Source organism: Notolepis coatsorum, assembly GCF_963971535.1.
Source record: "Notolepis coatsorum genome assembly, chromosome: 16".
Classification (NCBI taxonomy): domain Eukaryota; kingdom Metazoa; phylum Chordata; class Actinopteri; order Aulopiformes; family Paralepididae; genus Notolepis; species Notolepis coatsorum.
The window spans coordinates 61,383,372-61,409,068 of record NC_140180.1 but is presented as its reverse complement, the minus strand read 5'-3'; the positions used below and the strand labels follow the sequence as shown (position 1 = coordinate 61,409,068).

The 25,697-nt window shown below is 43.5% G+C and overlaps 1 protein-coding gene across 1 annotated transcript in view; it reads right to left on the bottom strand.

Moving 5' to 3' along the window:
• Positions 1–169: 169 nt before the first annotated feature.
• mcf2a (MCF.2 cell line derived transforming sequence a) overlaps positions 170–25,697 on the bottom strand; it is a 61,605-nt gene continuing 36,077 nt past the window's right edge. Inside the window, exons 17-30 of the mRNA XM_084331817.1 lie at positions 25,542–25,657; positions 22,784–22,853; positions 22,144–22,236; positions 19,012–19,104; positions 14,515–14,640; positions 13,488–13,709; positions 12,635–12,727; positions 12,359–12,437; positions 11,167–11,230; positions 8,401–8,501; positions 7,301–7,413; positions 6,762–6,874; positions 2,835–2,935; positions 170–1,588 (exon numbers count right to left, since the gene is read on the bottom strand). Coding sequence (XP_084187943.1) covers positions 1,548–1,588; positions 2,835–2,935; positions 6,762–6,874; positions 7,301–7,413; positions 8,401–8,501; positions 11,167–11,230; positions 12,359–12,437; positions 12,635–12,727; positions 13,488–13,709; positions 14,515–14,640; positions 19,012–19,104; positions 22,144–22,236; positions 22,784–22,853; positions 25,542–25,657 — 1,425 coding nt within the window. The 3' untranslated portion in view covers positions 170–1,547. The remainder of the gene's footprint in view (positions 1,589–2,834; positions 2,936–6,761; positions 6,875–7,300; positions 7,414–8,400; positions 8,502–11,166; positions 11,231–12,358; positions 12,438–12,634; positions 12,728–13,487; positions 13,710–14,514; positions 14,641–19,011; positions 19,105–22,143; positions 22,237–22,783; positions 22,854–25,541; positions 25,658–25,697) is intronic.

The following is a 25,697-nucleotide window of genomic DNA, read 5'->3' as shown; positions in this document are numbered from 1 at the left end:
ACACACAGCCTGTCTCACCTGCTGTCCCCCACTGACACACAGTATGTCTCACCTGCTGTCCCCCACTGACACACAGCCTGTCTCACCTGCTGTCCCCACTGACACACAGCCTGTCTCACCTGCTGTCCCCCACTGACACACAGTATGTCTCACCTGCTGTCCCCACTGACACACAGTATGTCCACAACATAAGACAAAGGACATGTCGGCATGAATCAGGGAAAGAAATACAGTACGAGTCTAGTGCAGAGCAACTTATTTTTCAATACACAATAAATAGCTTTGTTTTCCTATTGACCTTCCACCTCATTAAAGTGCCCGTTGAGTATTTGTGAGGTCAGGTAGAAGCAGGTAGGGAACATTTGATGTTGCCTAGCAAACAGTACATAATAAGAGAGGAACAGTTCCAAAATAACTGGAATTAGAAAAGGCATTATGGCACGGCACGTTTTTGGCATTTTAACTCTACGAGAGTTTTTAGGGCAGGTGCCTTAAGGAAGGAAATGAGGAGGGAAAACAATGTGCGATGCAGATAACATGAAAACGTCAACAAACAAACATTGAGGTCCATGTTAAAAATTAATGGTACTGCATACAGGGTTCCCACAGACATTGCTAAATGAAATTCAAGGACTTTAAAGTACTTTCCTAAGCACTATTTTTCATTTAAAAAAGGCATTTAAAAGGATAGACTTCACTTTTAAATGCAGTTTTTTTATAGAAAAGAAATCGGATCCAATATGTATGGCTTAAAACCAATTTCCGACAATTAGTTACAATTTAAATTTAAAAAATTCTATTTCTTGATTCAGAATTTTTTTATCATGGATGAACAAAACTTTCACTGCGAGGCCTTGACTTTTTTTGTCAAAAATCAAGCACTTTAAGCACGTCAAGGACCTTGTGCGAATCCTGTGCATATATATACAAAAGGCTCTTTTTATGAAATGTTTCGGGCAAATCCTGGATTAGGATCCATAAAACGCACACTCAAACGCACACACACACAGACACTGTAATCTCAGTTATTAGCTGGATCAAGAATGGATTAAGGAACGTCTCAGTTAAGAGTCCACCTAAATGCCACCTAAGTCCCACTCCAGCACTCCTATCCAACAGCTGCAACCCGTCTGGCTTTATATCCTGGGTACTATTGGCTACGCAGGAGAGGTGGACAAGATATTTATGACCACACAGGACCCAAGGATAGGCTATTGATTGTCCTTGAGCTCTAATGTTTCCTGTGCCTTTGTGCTGGTGCCGCCTCTCGTTGTCTGCCTGTACAATGGCTTCAAAGGCGAACACATTCAATGAGGATGTCCACTGATGGAGACAGAAGAGGGGGGGCATTGGCCCAGGAGATTGTCAATGAAAAGCTGAGGGGAAATTCAAGCCTTAGACTCCTGTCGATGTGTTCCAGCTGACTGGATCGCTCAAAGGCAGCAGGGCGTGAAGAGAGGAGTGGCTGATAGTCCACCCGTCATGAGACAGTCTGTCCGTCTGTCCGTCCACATGTTCCCCATAATCCCTGTTATGTGCCTTCTTCCCTATGGAGTGCTGAGTTTTCTGCCCTTTAGATTCCCTGGGTCTACAAGAGGACATGGAGACATGATTCAAACAAACACCAGTGCAGAACAAGCCATACTGTACTATGTTATGTTGGTATGTACATTAGGAAGCCATACTGTATTATGTCATGTTGGTATGGAATCCATTCTGTACTATGTCATGTTGGTCTGTAGGAAGCCATGCTGTACTATGTCATGTTGGTCTGTAGGAAGCCATGCTGTATTATGTCATGTTGGTCTGTAGGAAGCCATGCTGTATTATGTCATGTTGGTCTGTAGGAAGCCACGCTGTATTATGTCATGTTGGTCTGTAGGAAGCCATGCTGTATTATGTCATGTTGGTCTGTAGGAAGCCATGCTGTATTATGTCATGTTGGTCTGTAGGAAGCCATGCTGTACTATGTCATGTTGGTCTGTAGGAAGCCATGCTGTATTATGTCATGTTGGTCTGTAGGAAGCCATGCTGTACTATGTCATGTTGGTCTGTAGGAAGCCATGCTGTACTATGTCATGTTGGTCTGTAGGAAGCCATGCTATACTATGTCATGTTGGTCTGTAGGAAGCCATGCTGTATTATGTCATGTTGGTCTGTAGGAAGCCATGCTGTATTATGTCATGTTGGTCTGTAGGAAGCCAAGCTGTATTATGTCATGTTGGTCTGTAGGAAGCCACGCTGTATTATGTCATGTTGGTCTGTAGGAAGCCATGCTGTATTATGTCATGTTGGTCTGTAGGAAGCCACGCTGTATTATGTCATGTTGGTCTGTAGGAAGCCATGCTGTACTATGTCATGTTGGTCTGTAGGAAGCCATGCTGTACTATGTCATGTTGGTCTGTAGGAAGCCATGCTGTATTATGTCATGTTGGTCTGTAGGAAGCCATGCTGTATTATGTCATGTTGGTCTGTAGGAAGCCATGCTGTACTATGTCATGTTGGTCTGTAGGAAGCCATGCTGTACTATGTCATGTTGGTCTGTAGGAAGCCATGCTGTATTATGTCATGTTGGTCTGTAGGAAGCCATGCTGTATTATGTCATGTTGGTCTGTAGGAAGCCACGCTGTATTATGTCATGTTGGTCTGTAGGAAGCCATGCTGTACTATGTCATGTTGGTCTGTAGGAAGCCACGCTGTATTATGTCATGTTGGTCTGTAGGAAGCCATGCTGTATTATGTCATGTTGGTCTGTAGGAAGCCATGCTGTATTATGTCATGTTGGTCTGTAGGAAGCCACGCTGTATTATGTCATGTTGGTCTCATCTCTTCACCTCCTAGTCTGGAGTGTCCTCGGCTGCTGTCACCCAGGATCAGCTGCAGGTTGGCCGCTGGGATCACACCCTCCTGACTTCTACTCAGGTTCTTCACCAGCCTAAAGGGTGGAGAGAAGGAGAGTGAGATAAATGGCTGCATTTATATAGTGCTTTTATCCAAAGCGCTTTACAATTTGTTCCTCACATTTTACCCATTCACACACCGATGGCGGAGGCAACCATGTAAGGTGCCAACCTGCTCATCGGGAGCAATTAGGGGTTAAGTGTCTTGCTCAAGGACACTTTGACACGCTGCCCGGGAGGAGCGGGAATCGAACCGGGAACCTCCGGATTAACCAGATGACTGCTCTACCTACCGAGCCACTGTCGCAGATGGTTTAATGGCACTGAAACCAAACTAAAAAAAAACCCAGTGAGAGAGAGAGATCTCAAGATGACCCTCTAATCTTGAAAAATGACAGACCTATCTCCAATCTTCCTTTCTTATCCAAAATATTAGAACGGATTGTCGCAATGCAAATTACTGACCATCTATCAAGTAACAACCTTCATGAATCTTTTCAATCTGGCTTTAGAACCTTCCACTCTACCGAAACGGCGCTTACCAAAGTCATAAACGACTTACTGCTTTCTCTTGATTCTAACTTAATGTGCTCTTATTGCTTGACCTCAGTGCAGCCTTTGACACTGTTGATCATTGCATTCTTCTGAGTCGGCTTGAGAATCATGTTGGCATTCAGGGTCACGCACTTGCTTGGTTTAAATCTTATTTAACACACTGCGTGGTCTATAATGATTTAACATCTGAGACCTTCACAGTACAATGCGGTGTCCCACAAGGCTCTGTTCTGGGCCCTTTGCTATTTTCCATTTATATGCTACCCCTCTGCAATATCATACGCAAATTTGTCATTCACTTTAATAAAAAAAATTTAATCCTCTTTTTCTCCGCTTGATTTTCTATGCTTTTCTCCCCATCCCAATTTAGTCGTTATGCCAATTCGACTAGCGCATGTTCCCCCTACTGGTCGGTACAAGGGAACCCTGAAGTCTACCACATGCTTCCTCCGACACATGCAGAGACTTTTTATAATGCAGGACCTGTTCAGAGGTCTTTTAATTGGCATGCAATTATCCTCAATGTTTAGCAGTTAGCACACACACACACCGGAACACACACGCATGCATTGTCTTTGTAGGATCGCCGATGCGATTAGTCTCTGCGCTTAACCCATCTCGTCGTCCTTCCCCCCAAGGGCAGCCGGGAGCAGACAGGCATCGGCGAGGGCCGCGCCCAGGGACCAATCCAAGTGCTCCTGCCCGTCTTCGTCAAGGACGCCACAGCTTTAGCGATCTGTTGTTGTGCATGTTTTTCCATTGGGTTTATCTTATCGGGGGGGAAACCCTTGCGAGCACGGGGAGAACATGCAAACTCCACACAGAAAGGCCTGGGAGATACCCCACCTGGGTACCTGGCATCATGGAAACCTGGTCCCCAAGCGGGAATCGAACCCTGGACCTTCTTGCTGTGAGGCGACAGTGTTAACCACTACACCACCGTACCGAGACAGCCAGTGGCTCGCTTTTCACCTGGCAGCGAGGACTCTCATTGGTGAAGTGTAACGTGTGGGAGGTCACGCTGCCTTCACCACTTCCTGCCTTTCACTGAGCAGGCGCCCAGACCTAACCTGTAGGCGTCGCTGTCCACAATGCCAGATTACCACCCACGACTTCCCTCCCGCTAACTCAGCCAAACGAGTTAGTATGACGATCGGCCGAAGCCGCAGGCAATGCTGACTCCGGGAGTCAAGACCGTAGCCTCTTGCATTGGTGACAAGCGCAATCTCCGCTATGCCACCCGACCGCCCCATTCACTTTAATTGTTACGCAGATGACACCCAATTATACCTATTAAGCTGAACGATTCCTCCGGGGATAGACCCTTAGTTTAATATGTCTAGTTCAGTTAGGATGTCTGTTATTTGCTCCCATGTCTGCTTTTTTGCAGACATGGGAGATTTTCTAACCACTGTCCCTGTCTCTCTCAGTGGATATATCGATATAGAGATTCCAGTGACCTTGTTCTACCTCATACTGGACATGAGCACCACTGGCCCCATGAATCAGTTTCATACCGCCTTCTGTCCGACCTACAACGGCAAACCATACCTGCTCTACCTCAACCTGTTCTGAGTCGTTTTCCTGCCCCCCCGGGGCAGATGACCATGAGCCATCATCTTGTATCTCATCCTGTATACTAGCCCTTGTAGTAGTTCTTAGTTCTATTTACTACTTTCATTTAATAATTTTCTGATATACTTTGATTCTATTGCTACTATGTATGCATAAATATATATGCTTACTACATGTCTATTGCTCCTATCTCTGCCCACTACAAAGACGGGAACTCTCTAACCGCTCTCCCTGTCTCCCTGTCTCTCAGAGTCATTGACTCCAGTGTTAGTATGTCATTATACAGACTGATTGATTGATTGGACATTTTATTAACAGATGGCAGAATGGGTACAATAATAATAATAATAACTTAATTTTATATAGCGCCTTTCAGAAGACCCAAGGTCGCTTAACATAGGGGGAAAAAATAAAAAAAAAGTAGCAAACATAGTGGACAGACACAACATACAAAGTGAGAAATTAGGGGTTAAAGGCCAAGTTGAAGAGGTGGGTTTTGAGGAGTTTTTTTAATGGGTCCAGAGTTGGAATACAGTACGGCTCAATACACACAATTGTTAAGGGGATGCAGACCAGAGAAAGACTTTCGTCTCGTCTACATCAGGGTCCCCCATTTTCAATTCATAACATTTATGACATACAGATATATAGTACTGTTACATCCAGTACATTTATGAAGACTGCAGTGACTGTTCTACCCCATATTGGTTATGAGCACCACTGAGGTCATGGATCAGCTTCATACCGTCTTCTGTCCAACCTACAACTCCTAGACCATGCCTGCTCTACTTCATTGCTGGGCTAAGTACTTCTATTCTATTCTATTCATATATATGCTTATTACATGTATTTATTGCTCCTCCCTGTCTCTCTGAGTGGATGTCTCGTGGTGATGGCCAAGGTGATACTTCAAATGGATCAGAGCGGAATACATACACACATACATTCATCCAAATGATAAATAGTGAATGACTCTGATATTTTGAGCTCCGAGCCTTGACGTTTAGCCTTTATCTTATTTTCATACTAGTGCTTGTTTCCCTATGCTTTTTCTTTTTGTTGTTGTTGTTCTTACTTACTTACTTATCCTCTTCGTCCCGGTTGGGGCATAAGGCCGCAATCATACACTGCCACTGAATCCTGTCTCGTGCTTTGGCCTGTGCTTCGTCCCAGGAAAGACCCATCTCCTTCAGCTCCATCATCACTGTCCTTCGCCAGGTGTTCTTTGGTCTACCCCTCTTTCTCTTCCCAACTGGGGTCCATCTCAAGGCAACTTTTGCTACAGTAGGTTTAGTGAGTTTTTCCTTACATTCGCTGGGGAATGTCTGGGACTGTTGCATATTTGTATTTTGTTTGATTTGATTTGAAAGAAGTGATAATATAACTGAGAGGGCATACATACCCTCATCTCACACCTTGTTGCCCATATGCGCATGTCCAGAGTTAATCATATTGTATATTGTTTACACTGCCTTTTTATTCTATTTTTATTTTTACTTCTCCACTGTACTATAATTCTGTGACCTGTACCTGTATGTCTTCTACTACCTGTACCTCCCTTCCCCCCTCCCCCATGCTGCTATGATGCCTGAATTTCCCCAAAGGGATCAATAAAGAAATATCTTATCTTATCTTATAAAGAGGAGAGATGGTGAGTACTGACTCCTCTACTGATGTGACAGTATGTAGGTTCCTGTCATGAATGACGGGTGACAGACAGAGATAACTCACCAGAGCCCCTGGCTGTCTTCGTGCTGTACTTCGATCACATCACCGCACTTGACAGTGATGTTGTCGGATCCATTGCGGGTCCAGTCATCCAAAGCTCTGTATCTGCCTGGAAACTGGCACAGCAGGGGAACCGCTTAGTACCCAGACTATAATCCTGTCTGTTCGTCCACCATTTAGCCAGGAGTCGCAGTGTACAGCCACGGCACACGTCAGGAGCTCACTGCGCCGCCCACTCACAACTATCAAACCCAAACTACCGACACAAAACCTGCCAGAGGTAGTGGTCTGGTGATGGTGTTTACTCTCGCTGTCAGTTGGGATGTTTTGCACCCTGAACACATGCTCCTATAAAAGTATCATCATTTCACTATTATTAGTGTTGTTTTGTACATCTAGAACACAGGAGTGACGGGTGTGAGAAACTCAGAGGCTTCTTTACTGATCACCATCATCATCATCATCACCATCATCTAATGTCCGTCTCAGTGATGATGTAAGTGTCCATATGGTTTGAGGTCAGTAAGGGGTTAGAGTCTCACCAGCTGAGCCATGTCCTCCTCTTCAGTGTCTGACAGCTGGGAGGGTCCCGGGCCCCCAGGCCACTCCTCCAGACCCTCACAGATGTCTACAGAGTGAGGCGCGCCAGGCCAACCTGGGAACACACACACACACACACATACATACATACATACATACATACATACATACATACATACATACACACACACACACATATACATACATACACACACACACATACATACATACATACATACATACATACACACACACACACATATACATACATACACACACACACACACACACACACACACACACACACACACATACATACATACATACACACACACATACACACACACGCACATACACACACACACACATACACCCACATACGCACACACACCCACATACACACACATACGCATACGCATACACACACATACACACGCATACGTATACACATACACACACATACACACACACACACATACACCCACATACGCACACACACCCACATACACATACACACACATACGCATACACATACAAGCATACGCATACACATACACATACATACACACGCATACGTATACACATACACACGCACACACACACACATACACATACACACGCATACATAGATGGTTAAGGTATTGGTACATTTAGAACTTTACACCTAACATGTACAGTATGTGTACACATTTCTATCTTGTGTAAATAATAGGATTGTGTATTGTATTGTAGCAGATGACATGGTAGGCAGGGACTACAGATGGAAACTAGCTAATTAGCTCAAATCTGGCACATTTCCATTGATGTGGAAACTGAAGATGTGCATTAATGTGCACTGTCCCTGGGTAAACCTCAATTTAAAATTATAATAACCATGTGGATACTTGGTAACTACATCATCATTATAATGAATAACTAACAAGAAGGTAGAATCAAATTCTCCCCACAACTCCTCCACACACCCAGTTCTGCTTCAGGTCAGAATACACCTGAACCGCTGAGGAAGTCACATTATCTACATGAATGTGGGTTTCCAAAAAAGCAATGAGAGTTTTGACTTGATTATCAAATGATTGATGATCAATGACTGTGTATCACTCACTCCTGCGGTGGTGCCGGTGTTGAGGGGAGTGGGACAGGGGGTCTGGACTGCTCCGCCCCGACTCAGTGTCTTCCGAACTCACCGACGCCCTCTGCTGTTTGCTGGAAGAACAGCACAATGCACTGTCACAGCTCTGAAGCTCATCAAACGCACTCAGGATAGACGTTGTCCCCCGTCAACAGATACAGGATCAGCTTTCATTACTACAATATAGTCTATACCCCATGAGAAGTGGGACCATTGAAGCTGACCTCATATCAGTGGCTAGGAGCAACTCCTGTCCTGTTGGATCTCTCACAGCCATGACCGTTCAGACGCCAGCCAGACAGCAGGGCAGAGCACAGAGCAGCCGCGAGCAAGCTTCCATAAAGGACACAGTGTTCACACAATACAAACGAATACAAAAATAAAGATCTGGTCTCGATTTGTCAAGATCCCAATGAACAGCCAGGTTACTGTACTTGATGTTGTTGCTAAATGCTAAATGCATTTGCTAAAACACTGTGTAAAAAGATTACTTTGATCAGATGAAAAAAAAAACGAGCCCCATCTTTATAAAAGAAAAGAAAAAAAACTGTTGTTATGAGGAAATATTCATTCAACTAAATTCATGGATCAAACCAAAAACATTCCCTCATTTTCTCCCCCTTTGTTCACCCTTTGCATTACATGCAGAATTGCAAATAATGAGATGCAGCGATGAGAGCAGTCACTGAAGGTACCATGTGGTGCTGGGAGGCGAGACACTGGTCTCTCAACACAGACTAGGAGGAGGGAGAGTGTTCTAGTTCGCTTAAACACCAGGCATCTCATGTGCAACACGGACAGACAACTGGCTGTAGGGTTAAGCTGTGTTTAGATGATGACCATTTTTTCTTTTTATCTGCCTGGGGCTTCAGTCTGGTTCATGTTGGGAGAAGATGGGGAAGTTGCAGTCATTACACGTATTGGGAAGTTGTGGATGATGAAAAAATAGCATCTTGCAGAAAGCAAAAAGGGACAACTTGATTTCTCAGTGTCCAGTTTGAAGATACAGTATGTGGTGGAGGACGGCAGAAGTTTAAATATGTCATCTTCTACTCCAGTGCTGTTGCCGTCACTGTTGGCGCAGACAGATCTTGCCGTCATCTCTCATTAAAAGCAATGATATCCGGCTTGCCGTCTACTTGTCTCCATGTAAACCAGGCATTATATCTAGCCTGCCGTCTACTTGTCTATATAGTTTACATGTAAACTAGGCATTAGGTGTGTGGTTTAGTTCTCAGTAGGGGAGATCACTCATTATGTGTTTTATGACAATTTAACTGTGTGAAGACGGTGTGAGTCAATATTTGTATTGTTATTACCTACATTGCTTTTACCCTTTTTATTATTCTCTGCATCGCTTTTATTCTGTCTATTTTATGCACATTTTATGTATATATATTTTTTTCTTTTTATGTCTATTTAACTGCTGTGAAGAACATTGGGCTGCAATTATTGTATGAAAGGTTATTCAAATGATTATTATCATTATTATTATTATGATACTGTACATGAGATGCCTGGGGGGGCCGGGTCAGTTATAAGAGAGGGTGCAGATGACGGTCAGTATGCAAACACAGCATCCCTGGGTGTGTTCTGGTCCTCCAAGCCAGGCCGGGCCATGCCGGAGGCAAGGCAAGCCAGGCCGGACCGGGCTGGGTTTACCACTGAGCGTCAGGGCAGGGTCAGTGGCGCTGGGGGGGGCGGTGGCAGGGGCGTGGCCGGGGGCGGTGCCGGGGGCTTCGGGGGCGGGGGCTCCGGGAGCGCAGACACAGAAACACGTCAGCTGACAGCGAGACAAAATCCAGCCCCGGCAGACAGCCCCTTGGGACCCCTCTGGACGACCGAACCCCCCTGCAAGGAGGGCATGGGAGGAGGGGATAGGCAACCCACACCACAGGACAGACTAGGCTAAGCCTAGCTCTATTGAGCTTTGTATGTATACATGTACATACAGAGCTCTATAAGGAACCGCCATGAATACTGAGGCTTAAGTCAATAACTTGTCCTAACTGATTATTGCAAGTTCGCATTGTGTTTTCGAAGGGATCAACAGAAAGCTCAAAGAGCCTCAACAAAAGCCTGTATTGATTTAACCCTCAGAATCTGCAACGGTTCATTATAGACACAGTATACACACACACACACACACACACACACACACACACACACACACACACACACACACACACACACACACACACACACACACACACACACACACACACACACACACACACACACACACACACACACACACACACACACACACACACACACACACACACACACACACACACACACACACACACACACACACACACACACACACACACACACACACACACACACACACACACACACACACACACACACACACACACACACACACACACACACACACACACACAGCTACCAAGACTCCATTAATAGATGCCCACCACAATTCACTCAAGCAGTGAAGATATGAAGTCAGATAGTAGTGCTGTAAGTGTGTGTGTGTGTGTGTGTGTGTGTGTGTGTGTGTGTGTGTGAGAGAGAGAGAGAGAAAGATAGGTGTGTGTGTGTGTGCGTGTGCGCATGTGCGTGTGTGTGTGTGTGTGTGTGTGTGTGTGTGTGTGTGTGTGTGTGTGTGTGTGTGTGTGTGTGTGTGTGTGTGTGTGTGTGTACACAGCCATGCCCAAAGTCCTGGAAAAACAATAGAAACCACCATTGTTTCCATTAGAAACCACAGATACTGACCTCTCAGAGAGGGGTGGGGAGAGAGACAGGTGTTCTACCATGTGGCTGTGTTGATACACTTCATCTATCAGAGAAGAAGACATGGAAGAGAGAGAGAGAGAGAGAGAGAGAGAGAGAGAGAGAGAGAGAGAGAGAGAGAGAGAGAGAGAGAGAGAGAGAGAGAGAGAGAGAGAGAGAGAGAGAGAGAGAGAGAGTGAGAGTGAGAGAGAGAGAGAGAGAGAGAGAGAGAGAGAGAGAGAGAGAGAGAGAGAGAGAGAGAGAGAGAGAGAGAGAGAGAGAGAGAGAGAGAGAGAGAGAGAGAGAGAGAGAGAGAGAGAGAGAGATAGTTTGATTGCAGGTCCAATAATTTGTATCTTGTCCACAATTTTATTTGAGGGGTGATGGTTGCTTCATTATGGATATGTACAAAACAAAAGATATCAACCGATACCGATATATTCAAAAACGGAATAATTTCAGGTAATTAACATTACATATCTCTTGTCGTGTGATTAACACAACATTATGCATACTTTGACAATAAATAAAATAATAATTTGTTCTTACTTGCTTGCCTGGTTAGATAAATGTAAAACAAAAAAAAATTTAAAAATTTAAACCGATACCGATATTTTCCGATATCACATTTGTATGCCAATATCGGTAGGCCGATAATATCGGACATCCCTAATCTAAACACATTCATGAATCTGTTTATCCCAACTCCATTTTTGCTATAGTATAGGCATAGTTTTTGCTGGTTTCCAGCTGTACAGTATGTACTGCTACACTTTGCTAGCTTCATATCACAGCTGTATATGTACTTCTACGCTTTGCTAGCTTCATATCACAGCTGTATATGTACTTCTACGCTTTGCTAGCTTCATATCACAGCTGTATATGCACCGCTACGCTTTGCTCGCTTCATATCACAGCCGGGCCAATGACAGACTGAAATTAACTTTAGATCTCCTGGGTGATGGTACGTTATGTCATTAATTTTACTCAGAAGCATCTGATATTACCTAAACATAAAATGCTGGTCACTTACACCAAAGTTGTTGAAATGGTCCAACGTACATAACGTTACACAGCTGGGAACCAGCAATGGCATGGTTTAGCATGTACTGTAACTAACAGTATTCCCTTCCTTTTGAGGTTAGGAACCCAGGTGATTCTAGATTTGAGTATTCATGTTGAGTTGCGTTCAGACCTTTAAGGAGTTTCTGTTGGTTGGTTAGGATTCTGCGCAGCTCGTTCAGCCAGGCCACCTTCACTTCCAATGTAGGAGCCTGGAAGATGATAAAAGCATGGAGGAGATCAAAGGAAATTAATAAGAGCTACCGCAGTACATTAAATAATCTGTATGATAAAAAATTAAATATGTGGGGGAATCTGTGGGATAGAGATATGATGAAAAGCCCCCATATGTTTGATGCCATAGGTTCATATGAAGTAAACTTAAAAAATAAAAGGCCCCAGTCCTCACCTGAACCACGTACACCTCCTCCCTGCCGCTGTACCAGATCTCAAACTTTTTCACATCTCCCTTGACATTCTCTGTGATCCCCACAGCCGTCATCTGCCAATAGAGACACACACTGTTTACAAACACGCACACACACACACACGACACCCATCAAGGGGGGTGCACGTCATACATCACACTTACATCATGTAACACATCTGTTCCGTCAGGACACACACACACACACACACACACACATACACCTCCGCTGTGTGGCTGCTTCCTTCCCCAAAATCTCAATAATAAATCAAGAGCAGAGGCATCTGTTAACATGACACCATCCGCCATGCCCTCCGCACATAGATTCACACACCAGAACAAATCTTACCACAAAACACAGACACACACCCTCCACATATAGTCACACATCAAAACAAAACTTATGAGTGTGCCACGCAACACACACCTACACACTACCCACACAGAAAGTACACACACGCACATTCATACCCTCCGCGCATAAAGTCACACATCAAAACAAATCTTATGAGTGTGCCACGCAACACACACCTACGCACTACCCACACATAAAGTACACACACACACAACCAGACACCCACCAAACATAAAGTACACAAACAACCACACACCCTCCAAACATAAAGTACACACCAAAACAAATTGTACCACAAATATGTCTCTTGCAACACACACACACACACACACACACACACACACACACACACACACACACACACACACACACACACACACACACACACACACACACACACACACACACACACACACACACACACACACACACACACACACACACACACACACACACACATCAAAGCCCACACGGATGTACCTTGAGACGGTGCTTGAAGCTGTAGGAGGGGGTCTTGTCAAAGCCCTCACCGTGCTCCTCCCTGCGCTTGCAGAGAAGCAGGGCTCTTTCGTACAGGAACAGGTGTCTCTGCATGGGCTTGAAGCGGGTCAGCTCCTTCATGCGCGTGGCGGCTCTCTTATGGGTGATCCACACGCTGAAGGAGCCCTGCATCAGCACACGGCCCAGCTCACACAGCTCTCCCTGGGTGTAACGACGGAGAAGACGTGGGGTTAGATGATGAGAGGGCACACAACAGGCTATTCTTTTCTTTCTTTTGTATGATGTCTTTTTTTGGATGATTGAAATAAGTTAGGTTGTTGTATTGTGTATATACTGAATATGTGTATGTGTGTGAGTGTGTATGTGTATAATATAATACACTGTATATGTATGTATGCATGTATGTATGTATGTATACGTGTATATGTATGTGTGTGTATGTGTATACATGTATATATGTGCGCGTGCGTGTGTGTATGTATATTTGTATGTGTATATATTGATATGTGGGACTTCGGACCCCAGGAAGACTAGCTGGTGCCATTGGCATCAGCTAATGGGGATAATTTTTAATAAACAAGAAATAATAAACAATAAACACACAACAGGCGTGGGAGAAATAATGCATTAGTGTAATAATCAGGATTCTACCTGTTATGACTCTGAATCAACAAACAAATGTCAAGAATGGATCTCCTTACTCCACTTTTCTTGATTGTCAACCCTCTAACATTCAGTAAGTTAATTCTATTTTTAAACCATAACAGCAGGATGTAACAATAATTAGAGTTGTTATGCAGAGAACCGGTGGGAAAATATATTAAATTAAAATCTTTTGAATAGGATTGTATCACAAATTGCGATTCATAGATAATCATTTTGTCAAAATTGTAACCCTTATAATCGACATCTGGTTGAATCGTGAGGTCCCTAGGGATTCCCAACTGGAACATGTAACTTCCTTCCTAAACACACACACACAGACCAATGCACAGAGGACTCTTACGTCATATCCTGTGATGGCTATCTGATGCATGGAGTCATTGACTGATTTGAGCAGGTCCAGCATGGCTGCTAGCGCCCCCTGGAGTTCAGAGGTCCCTTCACCGCCTGTACTGTACTTCAGTAGCTCCTGAACACAGGGACATGCACAGCACACACACACATACACACACGTGCACAGACACAAACACACAGACAGACAATCAGATACAAATACATACACACACAGGTATATGTGCACACAAAAAAGCAATATCCCTTAAGGAAAATAACTATCTTACAATGTATTAAAGTTCATTCTATAAACTATTGGGGACAAGATACAAGATACAAGAGTTTTATTTGTCACGGCCGTATACAGTGAAATGCAGGGGGTCTTGCCCGCAACCATGTGCATAATACAATAGTAATAATATATAATAAGAATCAACCAATAGAGCGACATTGTGCAAAAAACAAGTAAACAAAGTATGGCATATCGGTATCTGTACATGAGTTATTTACAGAGCATGGTAGGACATGCTAGGTCCTGTGGTAGTGCAGTACACTGTTAGCTACGGATGAGGCACTGGGTCTTTATGTACACTGCTATACAATGCTATATTATACAATCTCAAGCTCTACTATACTATTCTTAAAGTGACCTTTCCTTCTGTAAAGTGTCCATAAGTGTGAGTGTGTGCAGCATGAGTGTGTATGTGCTCATGTTAAAGTGGCTGCTAGTGTGTGAGCGTGTACAGTGTGTGTGTTGTGTGTGTGCTCATGTGTGCTTGTGCGTGGAGAGTTCAGTCTTCAAGGCTCTGATGGCCTGGGGGAAGAAGCTTAGCCGAAGTCTCTCTGTCCTCGTTACTGGCGTTTGCAGGCGTTTGCCTGACCGCAGCAGCATGAACAGGCTGTTGTTGGGGTGGTGAGGGTCTTTCATTATCCTGCAGGCTCTGGATTTGCACCTCTTGTTGTATAGGACCTGCAGGGTTGGTAGTGCAATACCCGTGGTACGCTCGGCTGAGTGCACCACTCTCTGTAGGGCCTTCTTGTCCTGTGCCGTGCTGTTGCCATACCAGGCAGTGATGTTTCCAGTCAAGATGCTCTCTACAGCTCCGGAGTAGAAGGACTGGAGTATCTTCCCAGATACTCTGAACTTCCTTAACTGTCTCAGGCGGTAGAGGCGCTGCTTCGCCTTTTTTACGACTGAGTCTATGTGTGTTGTCCATGTCAGGTCCTCTGAGATGTGGACCCCCAGGTACTTGAAGCTGCTCACCCTGTCGACGGTAGCCCCGTTTATCAGTGGTGTGTGTGTCTCCTGCTGTCTCCTCCTAAAATCCACGATCAGCTCCTTGGTTTTACCAATGTTCAGGAGCAGGCTGTTGTCCTGGCACCAGCGTTCCAGTACCTCAACCTCCTCCCGGTAGGCCTTCTCGTCGTTGTCCGAGATCAGCCCCACCACCACTGTGTCGTCCGCAAACTTCACTATGGAGTTGGAGCTGAACTTGGCCACACAGTCGTGTGTGTAGAGTGAGTACAGCAGGGGGCTCAGAACACAGCCCTGGGGGGACCCGATGCTCAGGGTGATGGTGTTGGAGGTCTGACCCCCCACCCTGACCGCCTGAGGCCTCTCACTCATAAAGTCCAGTATCCAGGTGCTCAGAGCGGAGCTCAGACCCAGCTCGATCAGCTTGTCCACCAGTCTGGTGGGGACTATGGTGTTGAACGCTGAGCTGTAGTCAATGAACAACAGTCTCACATAGCCCCCCTTCTGGCGGTCCAGGTGGCTTAATTATTTAAGGTAACCAACTTGCGTCTAGCCACGCCCCTGCGGCGACGCGGTAGCAGCAGCTCTCTGCCGCGGAGCTCTGCCGCGGCAGCATTATGTAGCTGTAATTCCCCCTCTTTTAACATTGACGGTTAGCTCAACTGGTTCACCGCCTTGCTGTGGATCCTGCGGTGCGTTGGTGACAAGTTTGAATCCCTTCAATTTTTTATTTAATTTTTTTTAACGTGCATTCTTTCGCCGGTTAAGTTAAGGCATTGTTTCGGAGTTGGTTAAGGTTAGGGTTAAGTTTAGGCATTGTTTCGGAGTTGGTTAAGGTTAGAAGGGTTAAGTTTAGGCGCTGTTTCGGAGTTGGTTAAGGTTAGAGTTTGTCGCAGAGCATGGCAATATTCTTTCGGAGTTGGTTAAGGTTATGGTTAAGTTTAGGCATTGTTTCGGAGTTGGTTAAGGTTAGGGTTAAGGTTAGGCATTGTTTCGGAGTTGGTTAAGGTTAGAAGGGTTAAGTTTAGGCGCTGTTTCGGAGTTGGTTAAGGTTAGAGTTTGTCGCAGAGCATGGCAATATTCTTTCGGAGTTGGTTAAGGTTATGGTTAAGTTTAGGCATTGTTTCGGAGTTGGTTAAGGTTAGGGTTAAGGTTAGGCATTGTTTCGGAGTTGGTTAAGGTTAGAAGGGTTAAGTTTAGGCGCTGTTTCGGAGTTGGTTAAGGTTAGAGTTTGTCGCAGAGAATGGCAATAGAATGCAGCCTATTTCCGCACTGCCGCTCTCTCGCGCTGCCACGGTCACATGGGCGTAGTGGCCAATCAGAGAAACGCTGAACACAAGTTGGTTGCCTAAAATATTGACTCGTCCAGGTGAGAGAGGGTGCTGTGCAGTACTTGGGAGACCGCATCATCAGTGGACCTGTTTGGCCTGTATGCAAATTGCATAGGGTCCATATCGCTGGGGAGGGAGGCACAAATGTGATCCTTGACCAGCCTCTCGAAACATTTCATGGCCACAGAGGTGAGTGCCACCGGTCTGTAGTCATTGAGACCTGTTGGGGAGGGTTTCTTTGGTACAGGGATGATGGTAGACATCTTGAAGCAGGCAGGGACCATTTATCTGGATGATATTTTACAACCAATTTAATCATGTGCAGTAGTTTGTCCTGTAGCAACTAATTCCAGACAAGATTATGTCATTGTGTTGTGACTGAAGAGTTTTGGAACATGGATTTATGATAAAGACTCATAGAACATACAGTGTGTGTGTGTCTGATCTCTGCAAACGACGAGAGGGCCTACCTGGATGAGGTCAAGGTCCTGGCGGGATGGTGCCAGGAGAACAGCCTCTCCCTGAACGTCAGCAAAACAAAGGAGATGATTGTGGACTTTAGGAGGTCGGGGATCAGGGACTACAGCCCCCTCAGCATCGACGGGGCACCGGTTGAGAGAGTGAACAGTTTTAAGTACCTCGGAGCCCACATATCCGAGGACTTGACATGGACCACACACATTGACAGTGTTGTGAAGAAGGCACGACAACGCCTCTACTTCCTCAGGCGCCTAAGGAAGTTCCAAGTCAGTCAGAAGATCCTTAAGAACTTCTACTCATGTACAATAGAGAGCATCCTGACTGGCAATATCACCTCCTGGTTTGGGAATAGCACTGCACAAGACCGTAGCAGACTACAGAGAGTGGCACGTTCAGCCGAACGCACAATTGGAGGGGGGCTTCCCACTCTCCAGAACATTTACAACAAGCGGTGCAGGGGTAAGGCCAAGAGAATTATCAAGGACTCCAGCCACCCAAACAACTGCCTCTTTGAACTGCTGCGGTCAGGCAAGCGATACCGGAGTCTCATGACAAGCACAGAAAGACTCAGAAGAAGCTTCTATCCCCAGGCCATCAGGTTGCTCAACGAACAATAACACTATGCAACAACCATCAAATGCACTCACAACACACACATCCACACGCACACACTCACTTTAAACAAACAACACACTGCAGCACCCACCCTCCACACTTTAGAACACCTAAACACACTTTATATTTATTGGTAAAGGATTTGCACTACAACCCATACCTCAGTACACCTTACTGTAAATTGTACCTAAATTGTACCTCATCCCATTTCTGCTTTGCACTATATAGTATATTGTATATTAGTATATTGCATAGTATATTGTATATTGTATGGTAACTCTAGTTACTTCTATTCTGCATTGAACATTGTACATATGTATATACTGAACACTGTGTCTACGTACGTGACTTCTATTTTTTACTTCTATTTTTACATGCTATACTATTTTATTTCATACTTATCTTTTGTCTAGCACAGTCTCTGGAGCGTAACAGAAAGAAGCATTTTGTATAAAAGTATTCTGTACTTCTGTATGACAACTATTAAAGAAACTTGAAACTTGTGTGTGTGTGTGTGTGATGAGGACTGTATTTTCTCCAAAGCAAAATGATGTAAAAGCAAAAGCACAGTGAGTCCAACCTAAAAGAAGGATTTGCAGGGCATTGTCTTTGGCAGATACAGTGTGTGTGTGTGTGTGTGTGTGTGTGTGTGTGTGTGTGTGTGTGTGTGTGTGTGTGTGTGTGTGTGTGTGTGTGTGGTGTGTGGTGTGTGTGTGTGTGTGTGTGTGTGTGTGTGTGTGTGTGTGTGTGTGTGTGTGTGTGTGTGTGTGTGTGTGTGTGTGTGTGTGTGTGTGTGTGTGTGTGTGTGTGTTCCCGTTGTCTAAACCTTTAGCAGGAGCTGGTACTTGGTGAGGCGTTGGACTGGTTTCAGCAGGTAGGAGTCCAAACCCAGCTTGTGCTCCAGTGTCTTCTGACACTCCTGAACAAGAGTAACACAAAAATCACAGAAAACATTATAGGCTCAATCCGTGATCAAAATGTTCTTTTGCCTCCCAACGTCAAAAGAAGAAAAAAACATATATTTTCATTCTCAGAGTCTAGTTGATTGAATGAGGTCTTGATACCAGGACTAACAGCTACATATGAGTTTTTAAATAGCATGTTCTGTATTCTGTGGCAGTAGAATGTTTGATGTAAGGTGTTTGGAAGATATTAAATGGTATTATCAGGAATGGATCAAGACAAATAAACTATCCTCAGTATTTTATGGAAAAGGATCAAACTATTAGCAATATGGATGATGTGGTTAACAACTTTAATACATTTTTTGTAAATATTGGACCAGAATTAGCGGGAAAAATCCCAGATCCAGTGACTCCTGAAGACATAAAAGACAATTACATTGAAAGAAATCCTAGTTCAATGTTTCTGGAAGCGGTAGATGAAAATGAAATTATAGAAACTACTAATAAATGTAAAAACAAGACATCTACAGACAGTAATGAAATAGATATGAAAATAGTAAAAAATGTCATTATTGGGATTTCAAAACCACTCACGCACATCTGCAATTTATCATTCAAAACTGGTCGATTTCCGAATAAAATGAAAATAGCAAAAGTCATACCTCTGTTCAAGACTGGAGATAAACACCACTTCACAAATTATAGGCCTGTTTCTCTACTTCCTCAGTTTTCAAAAATATTAGAAAAACTCTTCAACAACAGATTAGATAAATTCATTGATCAACATAATTTACTCACCGATAGCCAGTATGGATTCAGAACACACCGGTCAACATCACTAGCGTTAATAGAACTCATTGAAAAAATCACAAATTCCATAGATAAAAAAAAACATGTAGCTGGAGTATTCATTGACCTAAAAAAAGCATTTGATACTATTAATCATGATATATTAATCAGGAAATTGGAGAGATATGGGATCAGGGGGGTAGTATTGGACTGGGTAAGAAGCTATCTAAATAAAAGACAACAATTTGTGACGATGAGAGATTATAAATCTGAATGTTTGGACATTGCTTGTGGTGTCCCCCAGGGGTCAGTGTTGGGTCCAAAACTGTTCATCTTGTACATTAACGAGATATGTAAAGTATCCAATATATTTAAATGTATTTTATTTGCGGATGACACTAATCTTTTTTTTCTGGTGAGAATGTCCAGCAGCTTTTAGAGGTCATCACATCTGAAATGAAGAAATTGAAGGAATGGTTTGATAGAAACAAATTATCATTGAACTTGAGCAAAACTAAAATTATGTTGTTTGGAAACTGTAGATTGGATACTCAGGTACAAGTTAAAATAAATGATGTGATTATTGAAAGAGTTTATGAAAATAAATTCCTAGGTGTAATAATAGACCATAAAATCTGTTGGAAACCTCACATAAAACATGTCCAATCTAAACTCTCACGAAGCATTTCAGTCATGAGTAAAGTAAAGCACATCCTGGATAGAAAATCACTCTACATTCTCTACTGTTCACTAGTTTTACCATATTTAAATTACTGTGCTGAAGTCTGGGGAAACAATTATAAGTCTACACTACAACCACTTTTTATACTCCAAAAAAGGGCCATAAGGATAGTTCACATTGCAGGTTATCGTGATCACACTAACATATTGTTTCTGGAGTCAAAGACATTGAAGTTAAATGATCTTGTGGAATTTAAAACGGCACAATTAATGTATAAAGCAAAAAGTCATGCACTTCCAAGAAACATTCAAGAATTGTTCTTTGATAGGGAGGGGGGTTATAATCTGAGGGGAGAACACAATTTAAAGGTGCTAAACGTACGCACTACCATGAGAAAACACTGCATCTCAATATGTGGAGTGAAACTGTGGAACAGTCTAAATGTGGTGCTAAAGCAATGTCCAAACATGAGACAATTCAAACTGATGTATAAGGAAATTATGTTCACAAGGTACAGGGATGAAGAAGGGACTTGATATTCACGGGTGTTTACATTTTTATTTTGTTTTCTATTCTATTTTATTTTATTTTATACATATATAGTTTTTGTTTTTTGTTTTGCATATATATATATATATATATTTTTCTTTTCTTTTTTATGTTTAAAATAGTACACTCATTTGAGTAGTGGAAAAGGGGTAGGATTAAATAAGTGTATACTTCTTCCTACTCCTTTTCGAACATGCAGATTGAGTTGTTTTTCTTTTTTGTTATTGTTTGTTGTATTCATTGCATGTTCGAAATAAAGTCTTCAAATCAAAAAATCAAATCAAATGTAGCGGGCTCGGTCGGGTTGTGTTGACTAGAGGAGACCAATACCCTTTAGAATGGATTTATAAAAAGCTCCACAAAGTGTAATTTGTCCATCTGTAACTCGTTCCATATCAATATATAGTACAGTACCCCATATGGTGGGAAATAATCTGGACTGGGGCTTTAAAGGAACACACCAAACATTATGGGAAATGTGCTTACTATCTTCTACCATCTACATCTTCAGACAAGAAGATGGATACCAATGTCCTCTCTGTGCTTTCAGTAGGCTGCAAGCTAGTCTAGCTTAGCACAAATTAATGGAAGTGGATACCGCCGGATAGCCGTATGTAATTTCTCTTTTCTAAACATGTTATAATACACCTGATGGGTGACAATGTCTGAATTCAGAAAATAATAGAATAGAATAGAAATACTTTATTCATCCTGAGGGAAATTTGGCACTACAAATTGCTCACAGTAAACATTTAGGGAGACAAAACAAGTCACGAATAAAGAATAAAAATAAAAATACCCAGCTCCGGGACAAATATGTCCTATGTTATGTATATACATTCTAATATAAAATATACAGTAAAATATACAGAAATCTACAGTAAGTGTAATATTGAACAGTGTTGTTATGTATACAAATTCTAATATAAAATATACGGTAAAATATACAGAAGTCTACAGTAAGTGTAATATTTAACAATGTTGTTTTAAAAGTGTATACATATATATAAAGTATAACTATAGGGAAACAGACCTGGAAGAAGGCACAGTCAGAGAACTGTCTCCACAGGGCCTCAGAGCCGGGTTTATTCTGACAGTAGCCCTCGTACACCTGGAAATGCTCCTTCTGGAGGAGGACAGACAAATATCATCAGAACCAAGCTGGGAGAGCTGTGACCTTATGGATGATGTCCAAACAGTCACAGGAAATGACAAAGACGGGCAGCTGGGTAATGTAGAGGTCTAGGCACTCGCCTACCACCGCAGAGACCCAGGTTCAATTCCCAGCAGCGGTAGCTCCGGCTTGGTCAGTCATCCCTACGAACACAATATTGGCAGTGTTCGCGGGAGGGAAGCCAGTTGGGAATGAGTCCTGTCCTGGGAATGAGTCGTTGCAATAGTGACTCCTACTGGTCAGTTGGGGCGCCTGTTCAGCAGGAAGGGGATCTGGGGGAGATAGCATGAACCTCTCTCCCAGTGAAACTCCTAGCTGTCAGGTGAAAAGAAGCGACTGGCAACTCAACATGTATCAGAGGAGGCATGTGGTAGTCTATAGCCCTCCCCAGACCGACTGCAGCGCAACGACCAGGAGGGAATTGGCATAATGACAAAACTGTGGAGAAAAGATGAGGAATGAAAAAGAAAATGACAAAGATACACAACACTCTCCTCACCCGCTGCAGAAAACAAGCCCCTACACCTTCAGGAGTCTCCAGGCAGCCCTCCAGATCCTGAAGGAACACCCTGGAAGTCACACAAAAGCTCAGGGGTCAAGTGTCAGTTCACAAATGAACCACATCTCTTTTTTCACCCCAACCCCCATACCATGCATCTAATCTGCCCACTGCGTCGCCCTTATCGCTATGCTAATCAAATGCCTGTCAGGAAACTTAGTTAGCTAAATGCCTGTCAGTTAGCTTCCAGTTAGGGTACTGTAATTGGCTTTCTGTTGGAGCCAGTCAGCAGGGAGGCATGCTCAGCAGGCAGAAGGAAAACACTGTATAAACTGACATGGCAGTTTCTGGCTGTTTTATTTTTTAACTTTTTGGGGGGGGGGGGGGCCTCTTTTCCCATTTCATTTATTTTCAAATGTTGTTTTGCCGGACAATGGTAAATGTAGCCAAACTAACACTGTGGTTTGAAATAAAACGATTTGAAATAAAACGATTTGAAATAAAACGATTGGAGAGAGCGGCTGACTGGGTGGAGCGTAGACAGAGTACTGCTCTCACACTTCTGGCAGCAAGAAATGATAATAACTGGCCTACTAATGTAGAAGGCATAGGTCCAGGATGACCGCACATGTCATGTTGTATACTTAGTAACTGGACAATGAAGGGTTGGGTGTCTATGATAAAGTAACCAAAGTCTAAGAACTTGATTTTCAAATGATCTGTCTTATATTTGTATTTTCTTTTTATTTATATATATATATATATGGTTTAGGCAAGGGACTATCATCTGCTATTTTTGCTAAATAGGATTTAGTGCAGAATATAGTTTACATAGTGGAGAGCAGGAAACCAGTGGAAGGAGTGTGTGTGTGTGTGTGTGTGTGTGTGTGTGTGTGTGTGTGTGTGTGTGCGTGCGTGCGTGCGTGCGTGCGTGCGTGCGTGCGTGCGTGCGTGCGTGTGTGTACACAGTAATGATGTCCATCAAAGCTAACATATTTCTCTTCATCCTCTAGTCATTTTCTTCTCCTCTACACTTCATCTCAAGGGGTTTTATTAAATAATTTATAATAATTTAAAGCTGTAACTGTTGCTTTACGCGGGGCAGTTTGGAGGTTGTGTTGATACAGCACTTTGGAAGGTGAATTTTCCAGACTGACTGTCAAGGGAAGACAAATTACTTGAGGAAAATATCGCAATCACACAAACATCTGTTTATACACACGACAATAGACCTGTGGGCAAGTCTGCCAGGAGCCATCAGTATACAACCATTACACTTAGTAGCCTTCAATATACCACCTTGTGTTCCTAATAATGACCATGACTGTGCTACGATTGTCTGTGATTATTGTATCCGTCTTGTTTGTCCACCGTGCAAATTAAGTTCCTTTTACATAAAATGTTATCTAATTGTTTGTGCATTTGTTATGTGCATAGTGTGGTACTTGCGTGTCCTTGTGTATGTACATTAAGGCTGAGACGATATGCCATTTGGAAGAATCGATAAATCGGGAAAAAATTTGCATTTATTATTTTGCATGTATATGAAAAAGATTTTATTTAACGTTAGTTTGTGTGTGCGTGTGCGTGTACGTGTGTGTGTGTGTGTCACGTGCACTCACTGTAGTTTTTGCGATGCGACAACACACACACACACACACACACACACACAGACACATGCACACACACGAACTAACACAAAATATTTATTTTTCTTTTTGAACAAAAAGGTATTTACATTTTTATTTACAGTAAATCTTTTATAAAAAAGAAATTCACATGCAAAAAAAAAACGATAAGTGACGCCACTTATCGATTTCACGCAGTCATCGATAATTATCGATACATCGATAAGTGGTCTCAGCCTTAGTGTACATGCTGCACACTCTCTGAGTGTGGATCACTGTGGTGTTCTCTCTGAGTGTGGATCACTGTGGTGTTCTCTCTGAGTGTGGATCACTCTGGTGTTCTCTCTGAGTGTGGATCACTGTGGTGTTCTCTCTGAGTGTGGATCACTGTGGTGTTCTCTCTGAGTGTGGATCACTCTGGTGTTATCTCTGAGTCTGGATCACTGTGGTGTTCTCTCTGAGTGTGGATCACTCTGGTGTTCTCTCTGAGTGTGGATCACTGTGGTGTTCTCTCTGAGTGTGGATCACTGTGGTGTTCTCTCTGAGTGTGGATCACTGTGGTGTTCTCTCTGAGTGTGGATCACTCTGGTGTTCTCTCTGAGTGTGGATCACTGTGGTGTTCTCTCTGAGTGTGGATCACTCTGGTGTTATCTCTGAGTCTGGATCACTGTGGTGTTCTCTCTGAGTGTGGATCACTCTGGTGTTCTCTCTGAGTCTGGATCACTGTGGTGTTCTCTCTGAGTGTGGATCACTCTGGTGTTCTCTCTGAGTCTGGATCACTGTGGTGTTCTCTCTGAGTGTGGATCACTGTGGTGTTCTCTCTGAGTGTGGATCACTGTGGTGTTCTCTCTGAGTGTGGATCACTGTGGTGTTCTCTCTGAGTCTGGATCACTGTGGTGTTCTCTCTGAGTGTGGATCACTGTGGTGTTCTCTCTGAGTGTGGATCACTGTGGTGTTCTCTCTGAGTCTGGATCACTGTGGTGTTCTCTCTGAGTGTGGATCACTTTGGTGTTCTCTCTGAGTCTGGATCACTGTGGTGTTCTCTCTGAGTCTGGATCACTCTGGTGTTCTCTCTGAGTCTGGATCACTCTGGTGTTCTCTCTGAGTGTGGATCACTGTGGTGTTCTTGCCTGCTGTGGAAGTTGTAGATCTCAGGCATGTTCCCGAAGAGAACATCTCTCTTACTATGCAGGATGGGAGGCAGGAGGCCTGTCAGAGCCGGGTTCTCCATCTCTGCCCTGTACCCCTGTCATGTCCAAGCACAGAGAGACCATTGTAGACGTACT